The sequence below is a fragment of the Crocodylus porosus genome, unplaced genomic scaffold, assembly GCF_001723895.1.
Source record: "Crocodylus porosus isolate Cpor-Errol unplaced genomic scaffold, CroPor_comp1, whole genome shotgun sequence".
NCBI classification, from domain to species: domain Eukaryota; kingdom Metazoa; phylum Chordata; order Crocodylia; family Crocodylidae; genus Crocodylus; species Crocodylus porosus.
The window spans coordinates 51,317,082-51,339,665 of record NW_017728949.1 but is presented as its reverse complement, the minus strand read 5'-3'; the positions used below and the strand labels follow the sequence as shown (position 1 = coordinate 51,339,665).

The 22,584-nt window shown below is 46.9% G+C and overlaps 1 protein-coding gene across 1 annotated transcript in view; it reads right to left on the bottom strand.

Moving 5' to 3' along the window:
- The window catches only part of LY75 (lymphocyte antigen 75), a 100,607-nt gene extending 78,743 nt beyond the window's left edge, over nt 1-21,864 (bottom strand). The window contains exons 1-5 of the mRNA XM_019553547.1: nt 21,765-21,864; nt 10,573-10,947; nt 5,384-5,557; nt 3,497-3,661; nt 2,727-2,837 (exon numbers count right to left, since the gene is read on the bottom strand). Of these exons, the coding sequence (XP_019409092.1) occupies nt 2,727-2,837; nt 3,497-3,661; nt 5,384-5,557; nt 10,573-10,947; nt 21,765-21,864 (925 nt within the window). The remainder of the gene's footprint in view (nt 1-2,726; nt 2,838-3,496; nt 3,662-5,383; nt 5,558-10,572; nt 10,948-21,764) is intronic.
- Between the last annotated feature and the right edge of the window lie 720 nt (nt 21,865-22,584).

Genomic DNA, 22,584 nt, shown 5'->3' with positions numbered 1-22,584 from the left:
TATGTACATTGTTTTTTTTAGACATAAGGCTATTGCACACTTAATAGACTACAGTATAGTGTAAACATAACTTTTATATGCACTGGGAAACCAAAAAATTCGTGTGACTCGCTTTATTGCGATATTTGTTTTATTGCAGTGGTCTGGAACTGAACCTGCAATATCTCCGAGGTATGCCTGTATATAAGTTCCTCTTTCCAGCACCTGCTCCCTCCCCACCCCTCCCCTGTATGCTTCCCCTGCTGGCCAGAATCAGGTGCTGGAAGCAAGAACCTGAGTGCTACTGCTGCTGTCCCTGGCACAGAGAGCACCCCAGAGCTGCTCTTGACCTGCTCCTGCCCTGTGCTTCTGCCCTGCAGGGAGCCAGGCTTGGCTAGGAACACAGCAGCAGCAGTGCACAGGTTCCTCTTTCCACAGCTCCTGGATACCTGCAGGGAAGGAAAGGCAGACAAGGAGAAAACATTAGAAGGAAGAAACTGTGCCCTGCAGCTGCTGCCCCTAGCTGAGTCTGGGGCTCTGGACAGCTGCTCCCTAGGAGAGCAGCAGTGGTATGGAGCCCTGGCCCCCGTTGACACCCTTTGTGTACCTGCTCCCTACCTAGCTCCCCAGTGTCCCCTATTGACCTGGGGGAATCCAATCACACCTCGGCGCAACACCCTCATGCTCTGAGGGGCAGTGTGCCACACCCTCTTTTAGTAAATCCTGGATCTGCATTTTGGTTAGGCCTCTGTTACCTGAAAGCTTTGAGTTTTGAGCTACATTGTCTAAGTATTTACACATTACTGCTTAACACAGTTCCAAAAACATAAATACTTGTGGATAGAGGTGCACTGATACATTGATCCCGTATCAGATCAGCACCGATATAAGGAAAATTGTCAGTATTGGCAATTGGCTTTTTTTGGCTGATGTAACCAATATCGTGGCCAATATATGCCCTGTACATGTGTGCAGCTGCAGTGCAGCAAGCAGGTGGCGAGTAGCGTAGCACAGCAGCTTGAAGAACAGCATCCAGCTAGCTGTGATGGAAGGGGTGGGTGGAGGAAAGAGGCATGGGGAAGACAGATCAAGGCTCCCACAGCGAGGGAGGGAAGGAGTGGGACTGTGGCAGGTACTGTCCAGCTGGGGTGGGGCAAAGGACGGAACTGTACTCTGTCTGGCATGGGGAGTGGGGGGAAGCTCCCATCACGGCACACGCCTTGGCATGGAGGGGTGTGTGCCCCTGGATCTGCGTGCAGGGTGAAGGCAGGCTACTGCTATGGGCTGAGGGTGGGGCAGTGCTGGGCTCTTCCCAGCAGGGGCTGGGCCAGGCTGTGCTTGGGGTGGGCAGTGGCGTTGGGAGGTGGGGTTGGGGGGGCTACAGCAGACTTTGGGGGGGCTGCAGCCCCCCTCCATGGCTCCCTTCCCAGTACTGCCACCACCCATCCTGAGTGCGGCCCAGCCCAGCTCCCCTGCCAGGAAAAGCCCAGTGCTGCCCCCAGCCCCAGCCCACAATGGCAGCCCACCCTCACCATATGCACAGATCCAGGGAACATGAGCCTCCCATGCCCTCCAGGGGTGTGTGCAGCAGCAGTTGCCTACCCCATGCCACCCTGGACAAGCCGCTCAGGGCTCCATCCTGTGCTCCATCCCGCCCCCCGCCCACCCTGTGTAGTAACTGCCCCAGCCCCACTCCCTCCCTCGCCATGGAGGCCTCATCTGCATCCCCCACACCCCTTCCACAACAGACTTACCAGCCAGATGCTGGTCTTCAAGCTGCTGGGCTGCATATTGGCAACTGGCTCAGTGTTGGCCAATATGCCTCATTAAAAATCAGCTATTGGTATCAACCAAAAAAAAATCTCTATTGGTGCACCTCTGCTTGTGGAAAAAGTATATATGGTGGCAGAGTAAGTCCTTAGACTTTGTAAAAAGAAAGGTTAATGCAGCAAGTCTTATGAAAAACTCTACTTAGTAAACTTGTCAAAAAATGATAGACTCTCAGAGAAACCATGTCTTATCTGTCTTCTTATTCATTTCGTTAGGCAGACACAGTTTGAAAGGAAATGTTAGCCTCAGTATTCACATTGAACTATATTACAAAGATTTTCATACATAAATATCCACAACAAATGAAACCAGAGTACAAATACAGAAATGCAAATTCCAAAGGCACACAATCAAACAAAAATCTCATTAGTATCAGTGGGAACTTTGATCAATCCATATACAGTTCCTACAATCTCTCTCCTTTCCTAACCTCCTCCTATAGAAACAAGCTATTATAACTTTGCAGTTGATTTTAAATGCATGTCAGAATGATGTAGCAATATACTTCAGCCCCCTTGCATATATGTATTACTGTGCATTTATGATGCACGCTGCTAAAAATATGCTTAAAAAAATATAGCAGCATAATGCTGTCCAGTTGAAGCATTTGAAAATCATATCTAAGAACGCTTTAATTTCTGCATTCAGTGTCTTCCATTCTGTCAGTGGGGAAAGGAACTTGTCAAGTCAGCCTGTTGCTGTACAAGCTATGAGACAATTTCAGAGTGTGTTTTTAAGCTGTCGTTTTTATTGTCAGTTTATTAACCTTATTCTTCTATAGTTTAAAACTTGTACAGATGGTGACATTTACCTTTAAAGAAAACAACATTTGCTGTCACAAAATCAACTGAAGGAAAACACAAAATAAAGTTCTAACTTGTGCAATAATTAGTTAATAGAGTTGATAATACGATTACCTGGATTCCAGTTAATAAAATTTAAAGGTGTGTGGTCTGACCATTGCCAACCTCCAAAAATGTCCAGCTGGTTTAAACCAATCCAAAATCTCTCTGCAATGCCATCTTTAGCTATAGGTATTTTTGGAAAAAGCAGTTAAAGCAAAACGTTTATACATTAAAACAGCTGATTTAAAGTAAGGAAGCTATCTGAACACATCTGAAGTTTTTTGCCACTGAATATGGATGCACAAGTTTTATTAAACTAAATGGGGATTAAGCACATGCACGTCTGGGCAGAATTTGTATTACAGCACCGAAACATTCCCTTCCTGCCTGTTCCCTCTTTGATTTTCCTATATTATTAAAAGAATGCAATGTTTCCTCCGGTCCAAGTCTGAATGTCTGTACAAACGATTATAAGACAATGGAACAAGGCACTCCTAAGGGATGAATGCACTATTAGAAAGTAATTCATTTGATTTCCAGATCAAAAGTGGAACCTGGAATCCACATAATGTGCTGACACTAAACAGTCAAGCTGACTCAACTGTGGACATTTATCATCAGCTCCCATTTACATTCATAGACACTGCAATAAAAGCAGTTGAGTTATAAGAGAATCTAAGACAATTAATTCTAAATATACAAGTTACAGTACCCCTTGCTTAAAATTAACCCAGAATTTTAAGAAAGACTATAATATGCTACCTTGCAAGTGACTCGTTTGTCAAATGTTTCCGAGATAAATATACCTACCTCACCTATATACCATTGATAACAACACCTACCTTGTATGTAACTTAATTCAGCCGCATTTCGGATGCTCAATAAATTTCCCCCTTGTCCTAGGCATGAAATATAAGCATCTTTCCAAGAAAGAGCAGATTGTGTGTTTAACTGGTAACAACTTTCAGCTCCTGGATCATGTTCCCAGATATCATGACAACCATTCTCTGTTTAATACAAAACACATAACTATAGTAAAAAAATAGTCACATTTGGGCTTTTTCTTCTTCTCCCTAAGCTTTTGTAAAGAGAAAAGGAAGTAGTTTAAGATGAATATTTAAATCATTCACACTGCAGAGACTGTGTGTTAACTGTTATATCATATTGCAATAAAAAAATGAGACCACATTCACAGTTTACAACTGGGGTGAAGCAATTATTTGGGTCCAGTTTTGATGAGTTGTTACAGGCTGGGTCAGCACTGCCCCTGCCCCATGCAACAGTTCACCAAAACCAGGAGTTGGCTGGGGGCAAGGGTGGGGGGAGGAGGGAGCAGGGGGCATGTAGAGCAGAGTTCACCAGGGTGGCAAGGTACGTGGCTGCCCCTGTGACATTCCACATGGGGCTGAAGCCTGCCCAGGGCATCCCATGATATGCTCTAGCCTGCACGAGCTGGCTCAGCCCCGGCCAGCATGCATGGCTTCTGGCAGGATTGCTCCTGGTGCAGGCAGCTGAGTAGGTGGAAGGCAACTGGGAGCTGAAGCCAGAGCCCTGTGCAGTGGTGCAGGAGCTGCCCAGCTGAAGCTTCCTCCTAGCCTGGAGCAGCAGGGCAGAGAGCAGGAGGCAGCGGTAGCACTGCTGGAGGTGAGGGGAGCCAAACAGTCAGGGTTTACAAAGTGGGTAGTATTCAATTCGGATTCAGCCCGATCTGGGGGACAGTGATTCGATTTGCTGATTTGGATCACTGTCCCAATTTGATTCAGCTGAATCTGAAGGTTTGATTCTGATTTGGAGAGTCAGTGATTTGGCCATAGACACAGATTTATATGTTTTTCTACATACCTTGAGGTTCCAAGCACAGCTCGTGAATGCTGAGATGGTGGGGCAGATGGAGCATCCCACAGAAGTGCAGGGGGGTTGTTCCCTGCACGCTAGGTGGATCCCCCCCACCTCCACAGTTCAGCGATTGACTGTGGAGGGACCCTGGGTGCCCCCCCAGAACCAAGAGGCACCAGTCACTGGGCTGGGGGCAGAGGGTCTACTGCATGCTCTGTGGCAGACCCTGAAGTGGACCAGAAGTACTTCCAGTCCACTGCTGAGTGTGAGGATGCCTCAGTGCACCCGCGGGACACTCCATCTGCCCCAGCATCTCGGTGTTCACAAGCCACATCTGGTACCTTGAGGTAAGTAGGAAAAAAACCATATAAAGCTGTGTCTATGGCCAAATCACTGAATCTCCCCAAATTGATTTGGAGACTTTCAGTTCAATTCAGAGAGATTAATGGGTCTCCTGATTAGATCTAGATTCAGAGATTTGACTGCTGAATAGGGCCAAATCTCCTCCAAATTGAATCAGTGATCAAAAGCTCTGCACAGCCCTACTGAGCAGCACTTGGGTGGCTGCAGCCACACCAGGAACAGACCTGCCAGTAAGCTAGCTGTGCATACTGGTTGGGGCTGGGTAGGTGGGTGCGGGCTGCAGCATGGCACAGGCTGCCCCAGGCAGGGCTTGGCCCCACGAGAAGTACTGTGGGGGCAGCCGCTGGCTGGATCCACCCAATTTGTGGGTGACCTCCATGGGCTGGATCCAATCAGTTGGCGGGCCAGATCTGGCCTGCAGGCCTTATTTTGCCAACTCCTAGTTTAACAGATACAGCACCAAAAACGGAGATGCACACACATGAAATAGCAGAAGTCCCTTAGGATATCCATTTAGAAACTCTACATACCTGGTTTTAAGCAGATTCCCCAGGAGCCATCCCGAGAATAATCATCAGATGTGGCGCACCATTCACCACCTGTATGTGTTTTGTCCTGAATACAATCATGATACCAGGTCTTATTAACTTGAAAGGGGAATTCGCAGGGCTTTCCATAGGAGTTGCCATCCTTGGTAAAGATCTCTGTAGGAGAAACAACCAAACAAAGTATTTAGTCTGTTGAAAAGAAAGATCAAATAAAAGTTGTTATTTATACAGTCGTATTCTAAAGTTAACTCAATCTATCAAAACAACAGATTAGAGGAAAAAATTCTGTAGCTTGTTTTTCTTGCATTGGAATATACCAACACAGAGGTATACTCCAAATGATAGCCTGTCCCCATCTGTTTCTGGGAAACCTAGATAGGTTGCATCAAATATTATAGCATAAGTCATAACGCGTGAACCAATAATATCTAAAAGAGGAAAACTCTTTTCCCCATATGGGACTGACCAAGCTTATTTATCCTCTCAGGCAAAACTGTTTAGGGGAAAGAAAACCAGGTAGACAAATCTTTCATAAGACTTTTCAGGCAAGTCTGCCTAGAAGAGGAAAATTATTTCTGCAAATCAGATCAATCAAAGTTTATTAACTTGGAAAGGTTGGAACTGTCGACATCTACACCAAACAGTCCAGCAGGCTGCGATATAGTATTCCCAGGAACTGGACTGGACTAACAGGTTATTACATCTAAAACTTAGAAATTGTTTAGGAGCTAAAATGATTTATATGGTTATTGACCCATACCCATCAGGCTTCCCTAACTGAAATGGTTATGGGTTTGGGACAATAATTAAATATATAACTGTTATTGTAATCTGGAATATTAGAACTCCATTTGCTCCAGGCCACACTGAGACAGTAACATAAGAGTTAAGGAAGTTACAAGTTCCCTTGCTGCCACAGAGGAGATATATTTGTAAAGTACAGGAAAAATGACAGTTGAAAATTATGCTGTTTTTTATTCCGGTCATGCAAGTGGACAAGAGAAGCACAGAGCTGGAGGTGCTATAACAGAGGACAAGAAAACCATTACGTCAGTGACAATTGAGATAGTTTTCAGCTGTTCAAAGTAAGACTCAACTGCCTGCCACATGCATAATTGTTACCCAATACTATAAACTAAAAGCAGCAGTAGTAGAGGAACCTAGTTTCCCCGCGCCCAGAAGCATGCCATAAACATGAAGTTACAAAGTCACGCTTACTTTTGATCTCTCTCTGTGACCCAATGATTCTTGATCTTTTTCTGCACAGTGCTAGATCTTCAAAGGAGGGGATGACATGGTAGAGCAACCTAGAGCCTGGGACTTCGGGCACTCTACTGGGGGTGAGACAGTGGGGAAGGTGCAGATTTGAACCTGCTAAGGTGCAGGAAGTCCAGTCTTTAAAGCACTGGGTGAATGTTGTAATCATCAGGCAATGGTGTTAAAGGGGGTGGGGTACCTCCCACTACCTCTTCCTCTTGGTGTTTTAAATCATAAGAAAGTGACCCCTGCCCCATTTTTGAAAGAAGAGGTCTAGGAGAAGACTCAGAAGAAGATTCAAGGTAGATGGAGACGCCTGAGCTGTGGGATGAAATTTCTTACTGGCCACTTTCATCTGCCTGCTTAGTGCACTGGCTTGCAGGTTGTCTTGGATCTTACTCCATCCTGAGTTGGCATTTTCCATCCCCTGCAGCAGCAAACCTCTGCTCGCTCTACTCTCTCTTAGGCAGCACCAGGGGGGCTCCTGCCCTGCTCATCCATCATCATCACGCTACTGTCACAGAGAATCTAGCAGATTTCCTTCAAGCCAGGCAGCTGTTGAGCTGTTTGGGAGGAGCCACTGAATTTTATATTTCCCCACATCTTAGCTTCCCACAGCAGAAAGACTACTCATATCCGCACTAAAGAAATAGCTATTATGCCAAACTCTTCAGATATTACCCAAGCCCAACCCATTGACTGCAACAGGAGTTTGCAATTCTATAGACTGACTGGATGACGACTACAGAAAATGACAGTTACTAAAAGAGAGACTGTGCTTAGAACTATGTAGTTAATGAAAGAGGAAAGCAAGACCCCTTATTTCAGTCCTGTGCAAACTACATACATCTTGAGCCCAAGTACATAGGAATAAGAAAATACTGAATACTCTCACTCCTCTGTGGGGCCAGTAAATAGGAAAAACAGACAGAGGGTGTGATGAGCAGGGATCTTGATTTTCTCTGATAAAAATAGCAAATTCTCTGATAAAAATAAAAAAAATCCCTGATCCATGATTAAAATGAAAGGCCACTATATCATAGTGTAGTATAGTGTACACATATAGTATACTATACTATACCATAGTACACACACACACACACACGTATCAGTTGAACACAATGTTTTCTTGATATATTTACAGTTTTAAAGCAATTTGGAAGCCTACCAGTGCCTCAGTCACTGTAATAAAATAAATACTACGGGTGCACCAATAAAGATTTTCTGGGCTGATACCAATGGACAATTATTGACCAGCCATATTGGCTGATACCAATCCAATAGCTGATATGCACCCCGACAGCTTGGAGAGCAGCGTCTGGCTGATAAGTCTGTTGGGGGGAAGGGGTGTGGGGGAGGGAATGGAACTGGGGCTGGGGCTGCATAGCTGGGGTGTGGCGGAGCACGGTGTGGGATAGGAACTATGAGCAGCTCATCCAGGAGGCACCGGGGGGGAGGGTGGCTCCCACCACTGTGCACACCCTGGGGAGACATAGGGAGCATGTGCCCCCAGATCTGTGAACGGGGTGAGGGCAGGCTGCTCGCTGCATGCTCAGGGGTGGGGGCTGTGTCAGTCTCTTCCTGGCAGGAGGCCTGGGCTGCGGCTGGGTTAAGGGTGGGCAGGGGTGGGGCAGGCAGTGGCAACGCTGGGAGGGGGCACTACAGGGGGCTACAACCACCTCAAAATTCACCATAGCTCCCCTTCCCAGCACTGCTGGCACAGTTTGCCCTTGCCCAGTACACAGATCCGGGGGACACATGCCCCACCATGCCTCCCCCAGAAAGCATGCAGCGTGGGGTGCTGACCCCCCTCCTCACCCCCTGCACTTCCCAGACAAGACACCCGTGGCTCTGTCCTGCGCTGGGCTGGGCAGCTTCTTCCCCAGCCCCACTCCCTCCCTCACCATGGGGCCTTGATCTGCTCCCCCCCACACATCTCTCTCCCTTTACAGAATTGTTTGCTGGATGCTGCTCTCCAAGCCGCTGGACTGCATTCCTGGCTGTGTAGGGACATGGGGGGTACATGGGCATGGTTGTGAAGAGGTATGGATATGTGTGTGGAGGGGTTTTATGGGCAGGTGTGGAGTTTGAGGGGGCTGTGAAGGGGTATGATGGTATGGGTGTGTATGGGGTTGGAGGGTGGGTGTAGGTACAGAAGTATACGGGGTTTGTGGGTGGGGATATGAAGGGTGTGTGTTGTGGTGGTACCCCACTGCCAGTGGCTCAGCAGCAGCAGGTCCTTGGGGTGTTCATACTCGCATCAGGCAGAGGCCCTGGCAGCATGTGGCCTGGCTGAGTCTCAGGCCTTATACATGCTGGCATGGAGCTGGCATGCACCTTTGCACCACACCGAGCTGGCTCCATGCCAGCACGTGCAGATCACAACACTGCAGGCAGAACCCATGCACCATCAAGCTAGGCAGGCTCCGTGCCTCCACATGGGGCTTGCAGCATTCCAGCAGGAAGCCATACATGGAGGCAAGCAGAAGCCCACCCAGCCCAATGGTGCACAACTCTGTGCCTCCATGTGTGGCTTCCCACCCAGCCTGATGGCGTGTAGCTTCCAGTCCATGCACCATGGGGGCAAGCCAGCCCTCCACATGGGGCTTCCTACAGAAACCTCCCCACTCCCTCAGCACCCACCTACACCTCCCACCCTGCCAGCTTTTCCTACAATCTCGCCAGCCCTGGCAGTCACCTGCTCCCACCCCAGAGCACCCCCCTGTCATTGTCCTCCATACCCAGTCTGCAGTCCTCTACCCCCAACCCCACCACAGGGTGCCACCAGCTGACCCCAGCCCCCTGCAAGCCCCACTTGCCTCAAAGGCTTCAGGAGCAAAAGTGAGCCTGAGCCAAGCCCTGACTGACAGTCTCAGGCCCCATCCCTTCCCCCTTGGGACAGGGCTTAGGGTTTGCCACCCTTTTTGCAAGAAGCTTGCAGACAGTTCTCTGCAAAAGTAGAAAAACTGAAGGTACCTTTTGGTAAAATTAAAAACCTGCTTTTTCTCTCTGTTAAAAGGGGAAATCCACATTTTTTTCTGTTTTCCCGTGGAAAACAGAAAACTCATATCCCTGGTGATGAGCCAGCACTGGAAGGAAACTGTCTCTCCCCGTCTTCCCCTGTAGTACTCCCGAAGTGTTGTAGCTGCTTGCCACCCTTCATACAAGGCTTGAGATAAAGTCACAGTATAAACCTATATTTATTTTTCTACCAAAAAATGAGTGGATTATTACAAAAGCATTACTAATTTTTAATATTTAAAACAATGCTGTTGTTGGGTAAAGTGGGGAATGCTGGGAAAAGTGGATAGACATTTTTACTAGGAAAAGTGACTATTTCTCTCTACATTTTCAGAACCTGTCCAAGAAGTAGCAGTTATTGTGGTTCCCAATAATCTGTAGATAAATATTATAAACACTGCAGGTAATCAATCGTGGCATCAGAAAAGTAAGCTGTAGCTTATGAAAGCTCATGACTTGACTGAATTAGTTTACAACATGCTACTCTTCTGTGCCTGAATTATACCAGTCAGATCATACTGATAATACTACTAATCAGTGCCAAGAAAATAGCCTGAAATCCTGCTCTACAGAAGTTAATTGCAAAATGTGCGTGGCTTTAACCAGGGGCAGAGGCCTATAAAGTATAATCCTGGTGGAAGGTGTCTAACATTTTAAATATCAAAGAATGGTGTTTCAAACTAGCCTCTCTCGACAGTGCTCTTCTGTGGTAAATAGCTAAACGCCAGCCTTTTTAAAACTGCATTGACTGAACGAGATTATTTTTTTGTCACAGAGCATTTTATTCCTTCAATCAGACTTAATAGATACCAAAGCTATGGCAAAAAACCAACAACAAACAGACAAAAAAACAAAGCACTTACACTGCTTCCGAACTAAAACCACGGACTTACCCCGATAAGGCTGTTGGCAGATATCATCAGAAGAGTTGTTTCTTCTCCAGCAGTCTGATGAATTTATACTTGCAGTTACAACAATTTCATTCTTCAAAGTCAGCTTGTACCAGGACGCACCAACTACAGAAGCATCAGCACATCGCCACCATAGCATAAGCTGGGAGTTACAATCAACCATTTTCAAAGGAAATTGAAGATTGGTTAGATTTAGTCCAAGGCACTGTTTGGATCCCAAATTGAAAAGGCGATTTCGGGAGACCCATTTCCATAAGGTCTCATGTGTCTCTTTGCAGTCTGCTGTCACTATCCGTGAGTTTTTAACTTGTAGGCACTTGCTGGTTCTCTCATGCCGAATAGTAAACGCACTGCTACCTGTATAAACATATACATAGGAAGTTTTGTATTTAAAACTGAAGACCAGTACTGAGAAAGTCTACCATAAAGGATCAGATTTACAGGACACTTGCAATGGTTGCTTCCTGGATCAGGGACTTTTGTCTGTAAAGAAGGGCCTGTCTGTAAATACACTAGCACCCTGCAAATGACCCAAAAGTATCAGTTCTAATAACACTTATCTGCTAGCCAGCAACTGCCTCATAATATGGGTCTTGTTTGTGCACAGCCCAATGAGCTGCACTCCTGAACTGGGGTCTCTGGGTGTTACTATTCTATTACTTAATAATACAAGAATGGACAATCTGTTTTTAAAAAAAATGGTTTTAAATACGTCTCCAGCCTTCTACAAAACATATGAAATAATAGTAGCAGGGCTTGGCATATTCACTCAATTATTACTCAGCTTGAGACAGGACAATAACATTTTCAATACGATTTGTGTGTCTAGGTCCCACTTTTGGGTGTCACTTGGCCCTATTTTTAGTCCAATCTAATTTGTACACTGAAACCAATATAGTTACACTAACACAACTCAACATTTGGTTGCTGCCTGCAGTATAATAGGACACTAATGATTAGACAGGATTTATGCTACATTCAAAAAACCTTATGGCAGAATAGGCATGTCCATACATCATAACAATCCATACCATAATCCAGGGGTACGCAACATTTTTTGGCCGGAGTGCTGAAAAAAACCACAATGTCTACCTTGTAAGGTGCCAGAGTGCCGGCATGCCACAAAAACAAAACTGGGGTGGAGGGGGTACATGGCAGGATGCCCTGCATATTTAATACTATGAATAAAATTAATGTTGCTTTTTTATTTATTTATTTTCTTACAGTAAATCGAGAGCTGGTGTCATGTGGGGAGCAGGGAGTGGGGACTGCCCCAGGGCTCCGCCACTCAGGCCACAGAGAGGGGGCCCAGCAGCACTGGAGGTGGGGCCTAGTTGGCCTGTGCAGCTCCGCAGGGATGGGGCACAGCCATTCTGCCCACAAAGGGAGCACACTGCCTGGCTGGGGCATCATGCCGGGCTCAGGGGGCTCCTGCTTGGTCTCTGTGTGTGCCAGGTACAGTGGGAGTGGGAGCTGCAGCCACAGGCTGTTCCCCAGTTTCTGGGAACAGCCACTGCAGCCAGTATTCAGGGGCAAGCCAGCCAGGAGCCTGCAGCACAGTGGCTCTGTGCAGTGCCTGCCCCAGCTCTGGCCCCTTGAGCAGAGCTGCAGGTGGACAAAGCCAGGACCCAGGCAGGCTGAGGCAGCCACGGTGGCTGTTCCCAGGCTCCAGGGGGCTCCCTCGGCCAGGCCCCTGCACCAGAGTCGGCTCTGCCCTGCCTGCACCATGCCCAGCATGCAGGGAGGCCAATCCTGGAGAGGGAAGCCTCCCAAGCCCAGCATCCTGCCCCAGCCAGGCAGCATCCCCACATGCACAAGGTGGCTATGGCCCATCCCCGCTGAGCTGCACAGGCTGCCCAGACCCCACCTCGGGTGCCGCTGGGCACCTCCGCCTACCCACCCACCACAGCTCGAGCCTGCAGAGCCCCAGGGCAGCCCCCACTTCCTAAGAGCCCGCCTGGGCTGGCTTGCCCACGGCGCCTCCTCCCATGTCGCCCAGACCCTGTCCCGACTGCCCAGCCCCAGCACTTGGCACCTCAGTGCTGTCCCGGGTGGAACAGAGCGTCTGCCTGCCTGGGCAGGTCCCTCCAGGTGCCAGCTGGGCTGGAGGGTACAGCAGGAACAAGGGGTGGGGGCAGTAGAAAACAAACAGCCTCCCTCCCTGCATTCTTCTGGCTTCGCCCTGGTGCCTGCCGTGGCACTGAGACTTGTGGCTGCACAGAAGAGCCTGGAGCAACAACTTCAAAAAATCAAAAAAACCACCCCCAATTTCTTTACGTGCCAGGAAAAATGTCTCTGCGTACCACTAATGGCACAACCCCTGCCATAATCTATACCAATAACTCTGGTTAATAGGCAAAAGTTTACAAGAGGCAGGCACATAAGAATGTTTGCCTGTCACAGATTCACCTCAAAACTCAGTTGCATTTGGGGCTTATCATGCCACATGCAGAGGTATTTTGCCAAATCAGATTTACTCCTGTGGTATTTAGTCTTTATTTGCAGCTAGTGTGAAACTGTGTTCAGTTTTGTCATTCTTAAGCCTATATCTTGCATAGGATTTGATAGAAATGTACTTTTGTGATTTCATAGATTCTAGGGGACCTCAGTGGGCCATCTGGTCCAACTCCCTCCCCCGGCAGGCAAGAAAAGGGTCACAAAACCAGGGATCATGTGATCCAAGCCAGGTACCTATCCAGTCTCCTCTTGAAGACCCCGAAGGATGGGGAAGAGTACCACCTCTGTTGGAAGCCCATTCCAGATCCTGGCAACCCTTACCGTGAAGAATTTTTTTCTAACGTCCAGTCTAAACCTACTCTCCAGTAGCTTATGGCCATTGTTCCTTGTCGTTCCAGCAGCTGCCCTGGTAAACAGATTCCTGCCTACTTCACGTTGCTCTCCCCTTATGAATTTGTAAGCCACCACAAGGTCCCCCCTCAGCCTTCTCTTGTCAGGCTAAAAAGCTTAAGGTCCCTTAGCCTTTCCTCGTACGGCCTTCCCTGCAGGCCTCCAATCAGACGAGTAGCTCTTCTTTGGATCCTCTCCAGGTTGTCCGCATCCTGCTTGAACTGTGGCGTCCAGAACTGGACACAGTACTCCAGCTGTGGCCTGACCTGTGCCACGTAGAGAGGGAGAATCACATCCCTAGACCTATATGTGAAGCAACTACGGAAGCACGACAAGGTGCGATTGGCTCTGCCGACTATTTCATCACACTGATGACTCATAATCATCCTGGAGTCCACACTGTCTCCAAGATCTCTTTCTGCCTCAGTGGTGCTGATAAGGTCACCCCTCAGCCTATAGGCATGATGGCAGCTCTTTCTCCCTAGATGCAGCACCTTGCACTTGCCCTTATTGACCTGCATCCTGTTGCTCTCTGCCCACTCCCCCAACCTGTCTAGGTCAGCCTGGATATGGTCCCTCCTCTCCAGGGTGTTAGCTTCATCCCATATTTTAGTGTCATCCACAAATCTGGACAGTGTCCCACCCCTTCATCCAGATCACTGATGAAGATGTTGAACAGCACCGGCCCCAGAACTGAGCCCTGAGGGACTCCACTGCACACATCTCTCTAGGTTGACACTGACCCATCCACCACCACTCTCCAAGTGTGACCTTGTTACAGTTCATGTTATAACTGTAAAATAATCCAATAAAAGCATTTTAGTGCACACCCAAGAGACATCCAGCTGGTATGCATCTTGGGCCAGGCAGGGTGGCCATGAGTGTTCCCTTGGGTGGGGTGGTGGGGTAGCTGTGGGGCTGGGCTACTGACACTAGTGCCCACGCTTGCAGGGGCAGGGCAGCTGAGAGACCATGCTGGGGGGGAGGGGCAGGGCAGGGGGTGCCACAGGCATTTCCTCCTTCTTCCTCCAGCCTGCACCCAGGCCAGACTTGCTCAGCTACTGCCAACATGAACCGCAGCCACCATCCTCCAGCTCAGGCACGACAGGGCCAGGAGCCCCCCCCCCCCTTTCTGCTGCTTGCAGCATGGCTTGGCCAGTTTTGCTCTGCTTCAGGCTGCTGCTGCACAGCACAGGTTCTCCATACCACACTGTGCTGTACCCCAGCTCAGTCAGCAGTGCAGGGCAGCAAGTGGTGCCCCAGCTGCCTGTCTTTCCACATGAGGTCCACTGCACACACCTCATGGTGGAGGCTATAACCACTGTGTACCCCCCAGACCACCCTCCTGTGAGTCCATCCAGGGCCAGGCAGGGTAGAGGGCAGCTGGGCTTGTGGGGGGGGAAAAGGGGACTGTGGATCAGAAGTGAGGAGCACCTGCAGGGCTGGAGGGAGTGGGGCGGGGCTCTGCAGGTAGACAGTGACAGCCTGGGGGGTGGGGTATTATGGCTTGTGAGGGGAAACAGCATGGGCAAGGACAGGGCAGTGGCATATCAGGCTGCTCAGAAACGCAAAGCATCTGGGGGCAGGAGAACAGGCAGTCACAGCTGGACTCACTTCCTCGTGAGCAAAGGGGACAGGGGGAAGTCTGATTTTCCATCATAAAGACACCAAAATCAAATGCCAAAATATATAGGTATTTAGAATTAATTTTGTTATAATGACTGAGGCACTGGTAGGCTTCCAAACTGCTTTAACAATCAGTTTTATTGATATATTTACCACTTTAGACTGATACCTATATATATGTGGCATTTCATTTTAATTGCTGGAAAATGTGGATTTTGGGGTTTTTAAAAATCAGAGAATTTTAAATGAAAACTGGGAGCCCTGCTACAGTAGAAGAGTACTGGCCAAGCAAATTTTTCAGTGCATTCAGTAAAATTGACTGAATATGAAGAGTACCAATCACCAGCCTTTTGCAAAAAAACTTCACTTGCTTTTATCATATAGTCTCACCCAATGCCTTACGTTACCATTTATCCTTTCACTTCCCCATAAAAGTTTAAGTATTTTTGCAAAGCTGTTTTAACTTTCTAGATCCCCTTTCCCTTCATTCTCCAAACTCTTTCTTCTTTCACTTTCTTTTTAATTCCCCTAAGTCATTTCTCCTCTCCAGAAATTTTCCCTTTGTTCCCTTTTCACTTCTGCAAATCTCTCTGATTTAGAACCCTTGAAGAAAAAAGAAAAAAAAAAAATCTTTTCTTCTTTTTTCCCTTTAAAAAAAAAAAAAAAAAAAAAAAAAAAGAAGTGCTTTTCAGTAAAAATACATTTTTTTGAAAACTGTCTTTTGAAATTCTGCTTGCCAATGAAAAACAAGAGCCTGGTTTTCAGTATTTTATTTACTGCTGTTTTTAATTTTTTTAAATTTTGCCACTGGAAAAAAAAAGGAGAGCATAAATGGAGAAAATGCCAGAGAGACAGAAGGAGAAGTGGTGGGGAGCAAAGAAAAAGAGACAAATCTGGATTTCATAATGGCAAATCTAACAGAAAATACATGTTAACATTTCCTCATGAGAAGCAAGTATTTTTTCCCATGAGCAATGTCAGTAGACCATTTCTCTTTTCTCACTGATCCCCAGCAATTTCTCTTATCTGCCAATGCTTTTGCATTGGAAATTTTACCAGACACTTTTTAGCTGCAGAACTAAACTGACTAGCTCTGGAAAGATACCAAGAAATGAGCCTCTTCCTCCATCTCCCAATTTGGAACACCATTAAAGTGAGAACTAAACAAGAGATTCCTGGTTCATCACCAGACTTTATTAGTAATATCAACCTGTGATTAATAGGATTCTGGTAAACCCGAATCCTACTAATCACAGGTTGATAACACTAATAAAGCTGATAAACCTGAAATCCTCAATGCCATGTCTTTTGAAACAAAGAAGCATTTTATGCTAATACGTCCTGGTTGATAAGGTTGCTACACCTATTATTCAGGGCTCAGGTTCAAAAAGGCACCTGCTGTGGCAACACTGTGTATCAGTAAGTAGAATTAAACAAAAGCTGTCTTTGATGGCCATACTGGAAACAGAAAGTATAAGTAATGTTCCGGTCGGCATTCACATCAACCAGCACACTGTACATCCTCCCACCTGGACAGACCAAAAGGAAGTGCAGAAGAGGGACTCATATGGAATCTTGATCTTCCCTGGAGTTAGCATTTAAGCTATTCCCTGCAGCCCAAAATCAGGCATTTCTGGTAGCGCAAGATTTGCAATCCAAAACCCTTGCCTACACTTATTGCCCAAGAACATAACATTATTAAAACAGGAAGATGTTTATTAAATCATAGATTATTAAAACAGCAGGTGCAGGAAGAAGCCTAAACTCTGGAGTAGTCAGGATGACACTCTCCTGGTAGGGAGCTAGGCCTGTATTATAGTTCCTGCAATTCCATATGTTTTTTTTTCCCAGTAAGTTACTGGATATCATGCACAAGTAGCACTGAGAACAGAACAAATGTTTCCTCTTCCCATCTTGCTAAGCCACAAAGTACACTCCCTTTTGCTTTCAGGCCCATGTTTCTTGCATTTCTTTCCATGCCGTGGCTTAGATTCATCAAAAGGGTTACAGATTCCCCCACAGCCTACCTAGTAATAGCCTGGGGGGTAGGGCACTTTCCTGAGAAGAGGTGTGTACAAACCCTGTTAGCCTGAGGAAAGCCTAGGTTCCATCATTAGGCCAAAGATTGGAAGACCTGTGGAATGGCAGCATTTTGAGCGGGGGCAGGAGGCACACAGCTGGGCAGCAGGGAAAAGCAGTGCCAATGGTAGCAGCCGGGTTGGAAGCACTTGCCCATTTTGGACCTAAACCAGATTGTTCTGGCCTTGCTGACTGCTGCATTATGTTACTGGGCAGGCCCCTTGTTGTCTCATTAGAAATCCTGTAAATACATTTGTCAAATTGAGCCCCTTTGAGGACTTGGGCACAACGATGGCTAGACTGCAAATCCAGAAGACCATAAAAGCAGAATTCAAGTGCTAACATAACACCTCTTATTTTAAATAGTAGATATACCGACAATGCACAATACTTGTTTTCAAGCACCTAAATCCATTCTTATCCAAGTGCTAAAAACACATAGAACGGTGCCGGAATGCCTAGTTTTTCACCTGGTTATAAATATTTAAGCAGGACTCTAGTCAGAATTGATGTGCCTTTTTGCTAATGAGTGAGTTAGAGTGCCTAGCATGCATAAATCCCTTTTTGAATCAGGTCTCAGCATCCTGGTAGCACAATGCAGGGAAGTTGGCAGAGCGCTGTTATTTCCACTTAAATCCACTTTTCAAGATCTTTCCCCCAGTGAATACCTCTCTGCTCCAAACTGTTCAGTTTCCTAAACAGCAACCAAATGAAACAAACATGGGCCTTCTTAACCGCAGGGAGCCAAATAAAGCAGTAAAAGAAGTGGAAATACCAGTCAAGTTGCATTTTACTGTATACCTTAGAAAAGCTACAGGCATCAGTAAAATACTTATCCAAATATTAACTTACAGTGTTTTCTTTGCAATGATAAAGGCTAGTAAGTTCATCTTCTCATTAAGTAGAGCTGCGATTCCAATTCTTCCTAAAAAGCATCCTATTCAACCTATACAGGAAGATTTTTCAAACCCTGAAATTCACTATTACTGAATAAATGATGTTCATCACATTATAAATGAAGAACCTATAGAAGTATCTTCCACTACAATTAAGTAAAACAGAACTCACTGTACATACTGCTAAAAATACTGTACTCACTGCTAAAATAGGCAGAATGCAGTGAAGTAGGAGAACCAAGTAGTACAGAAGGTGAAGTATGATATTACAGGGTACAGTTCATTAAGCAGAAAACCATATCCATCCTAAAATCACCAACTGCAAATCAACACCTGATTTGCTCCTTTCACTGAAGAGATGAAGACAACACTCTCTCATGTTAAAACAGGCAAAGCTGCTGGCCCTGACGACATTTTTCCTGAACACCTCACCAAACTTGGGGCTATGGCCCAAGACTGGCTATGCAGCTTTCTGTCAACATGTATGCATCATTGCAAGATACCAAAAATCTGGCGCAAAGCCAACATCATTGCAGTACAGAAGCCAGGGAAAGATCTGACGGACCCAAGGAGCTATAGACCCATATCACTTCCAGCAGCAGTCTATAAACTCCTTGAGTGCCTTATCCTGAACCGGACTACACCGATTGTTAACAAACAGCTGACACATGAGCAAGCAGGTTTCAGAAGAAATTGATCAACCTTTGACCATGTGGCAACTCTTACAACTCATATTGGAGAGCCTTTGAGCATCGAGAAAAGATTGGAGCGATTCTAGTTGACCTAACAGCAGCCCACAACAGGGTCTGGCACCCAGGCTTTTGGTATAAGCTACTTATCACATTACCAGACAGAAGTCTGGTTAACTTCATTACTCAGGAATGGAGTACCACAAGGCTCCATTCTAGCTCCCACCCTGTTTAACATCTACACAGCAGACTACATAAGCACCACATCGACCAAATTATATGTATGCAGATGACCTGACACTTGCTGCTGCCAATAATAACATATCATCAATAAAGGCCAAACTGAACTGTGACATGGAATGCGTAGCTTCCTACCTAAAACAGTGGTGACTGGAGCTGAATATACAGAAGACCACCTCAACACTTTTTCACCTGAACAATCATGCTGTGAATGCCAAGATAAAAGTTGCTGTGGAGGGAAAAAAGAATTACCCTTTGAGAAGACACCAACCTACCTGGATGTCACTCTAGAAAGAAGCCAACCTTCCACATCACCTGGAGAAGTTGAGGCAGAAGGTAACCTCCAGGGCAACAGCCATTAAGAAACTAGCCCGTACAACACGGGGAGTCAACTTCTCTACCTTGAGAACAACTACACTAACCATGGTTTACACACCAACAGAATACTGCCTCCCTGCGTGGGTAAATAGTGCCCACACCTGCAAACTAGACAGTGCCCCAAATTCTGCACTACAAACAATAAGCGGCTGCCTGGTATACACAGAATGGGAAAACATGTTCATCTTGGCAGGAATCCCCCCTCATAACATTAAAAGATCTAGAATACCGCTTGATCTGGCAACGAAAGCCCAGCAGAAAGAGCCCCCACTACATGAAATAATAGACATTTCTGTGTTGGGTATTTCTCAAAGAAGCAGAAAACCCCTACCAGTATCTGCCAGAAACATCATAGAGGAAGTAGGAGACACCATACTGTCATCCTGGCCCCAAATAATGTGGAAAGAGCAGTGGAATAACAAGTACACCCCACTACACAACTACATACAACTACCATCTTCACACTCTCCTGGTCATAAACTCCCATATAAGGCATGGGTAAACCTGAATGAACTGTGACCAGGCTATGGAGCCTTCAACAGAATCAAACATAAAACGAGCCTTACAAACTGACTGTTGTGCCCTTGTAGCAAAGGAGATCAGACAGCCCACTATATACTAACTGACTGCCTTCTATACGGTCTAGCAGAGACAGTGAACAGTATGAAAGATTGCAGTAATATTGATGGATCTACTCTTAAATGGAGGAGTCGATTTTCTGAAGTCATATGCAAGAAGACTACCAAGGAGCAAGCCTTAGTGAATACCAGACTACAACATTTTATATTAAGTGCAAAACCAAGAATTGGATAACTAGAAACTTACTGTGGAGTTCACTTTAAGGTATGTGCTCAAAAAAAATAACATTTATCAGTGACAAAGGTTAGCTGCCTCAGAGTCTGCACAGGTATGTCTGTATATTACTGTACTTCACACTTTCAAGTACAGCAATTAAACAGAAGCCCTTGCCATTCAGGATGGTGTGCACGCATGTGTTTCTACTTCCCCTTAAGTCCATTCCCAGTTATCCAAGCCTCAGTTATCCAAACCCCTTAATTATTCTAATCAACATTTTCAAGTTAGTTTTTAAAATGTTGCAATATTGTACAACAAACTCTTCCTTTTCTAATCTCTATTTAATAGAGTTTTGTTTGTCCACTTTAAAATTTGATACAGTACTATAACTTGGAACTGTAGGTACTGCATACTGTTATCTTTTAAGCTGTACTTAACACAATACTGTAGTTGTAGTTTTAAATTTGATAGTATGTGATTGCGGTGGTATTGTATGACAAACAGTTCTCTCTCAAGCTCCACTGTATTTAATATCTCTATGGTTATGTTTGGTATGATTTAACTCTATGCATCATGACCAAGCAGGAAACATCTATCAGAAGATGCCCTAGTTTCTCTTAGCTGAATTAATTCACCTATCCAAACAACTTTTTAGCAAGTAACCAATGGGGTTTGGTAACCAAAGACATATTGGAAAAAATATGATCATCTTCTCAATGTAAGTGAAAGAAAAACCAAAACATGAGAACACCTTGTAAATCCCCTAACTTCCCATTCCCACCATTAGCTCCTTGAACATTTCACCTTGGTTAGCTTCCTTTCCAGAGTCTGTAGAGAGACAGTGGAAAAAAGGGGAAACCCCCTAAAATCTCCCTTTCCAACTTCCACCCCAAGTCCCATGAGAAATAAACCCTTTTTGTACAATGTTCTAGTCTAGACGCTGGCTGCAGCAGACAAATGGGGAACACAGCAGGAGAAGCCTATGCTTCCAGCCCAAGTGCAAAACAGAGCAACAGCTAGAGATTGTCCCGGTCAAGAGCCCACCACGCCATCTCCATTTGCAGCGGAGGGTTTTTGGAGCTCCTGTGGAGAGTTGCAGCCAAGAGCTCAGTGGTACCTGACCCCAAACAGGAAGCAGGTTGAGATAAACACCCGAGTTGTGGCTCTGCCACAGGCACGGAAGAAGCAGCTTCTCTTTTCCAGAAGCCCCAGCCAAGGCATGGGATACTTTCAAGCCTTAGAAAGAGGCTGGACAGAGACCATCCAGCTGGGGCTTTTCCTCTTCCAAATCTACAGCCGAGGGACTGACAGCCAAACCAAGCCCTCTGCCCACAGGGGCCACCGACTTGAGTGGGGACGGGACCCCGCCCCCATGGGGAGGAGGCTTCTGCGGCTCGGGACACGCCCGAGGGGGAGCCTCCGTCCCCGCCCTGCCCCGGAGCCGACACAGCCCCGGGCCATCACAGCGGGGGCCCTTCTGCACGCGAGGCAGCTGCTCCGGGGCCAAACCCAGGCCCTACCCGAGCGGCGCCGCAGAGCGAAAGCGAAAGCCCCGGGCAGGGCAGGGGGCTCCGCAGGCGCTGTCCGCCCCGACCGGAGCGAAGAGGCAGCGCGGCCGCGTTACCTGAGGCTGAGGCGGGCCCAAGCGCGATGCCGCAAGCGGCGGCAAGCAACAGCCCGCAGGCGGCGGCGGCAGCCCGCGCGCGCCCCGCCGCTCCTGACATGGCCTGCGTGCTCTGCGCCCCGACCGCGCCGGCTCCGGCGCTCTCCCCAGCAGGCACACGCGCCTCGCCCCATTGGGGGGGCCGGAGCCAATCGGCAGCCTCCCCCCCGCCCCCGCCCCGCGGCTCAGCAGTTGCCAAGAGAACGTGGAGCCACAGAGTTTACGCGGAGGCTTCGACGCGCGACGTGACGCGCCAGATCAGCAGCCGCTGGGGGAAGGGGGCGGGGCTCCGCACGGGTTGTCGCCCTCTGTGCTGCCAAGTGCGCTCCGGTTCTTGCATTTGTGCAATGCTTTCAACCCTGGTCTGATCAATAATAGTAAGAGCGTTCAATGACGTACCATCATTTTTGAGGCAGTTTATGGATGCAGCATATGCAAAACTTCAGTCACTCTCAGAGAGTCTGAACTGACTCCTAGGTTTGCTGTCAGCACTTTCTTACACCAGCTTGCCTCCGTAGACAGCGACTCCTCGCCTAACGTCGTAGTTACGTTCTTGAAAAGTGCAACTTCAAGCAAAAGGATGTTAAGTGAATCCAGTTACAGCACAGTGATTACCTACTAGCAGACAGCGGCCAAACAACGTTATAACCAAACATTACCAAAAGTAACGACTTTAAACGAGTATGTTCTCTAATAGCTCAGTGACATAATTACAGAACAACATTAACCAGGACGACCTTAAGTGCAGAGTACCTGCAAAGAAATGCTTCAACTCCCAGTT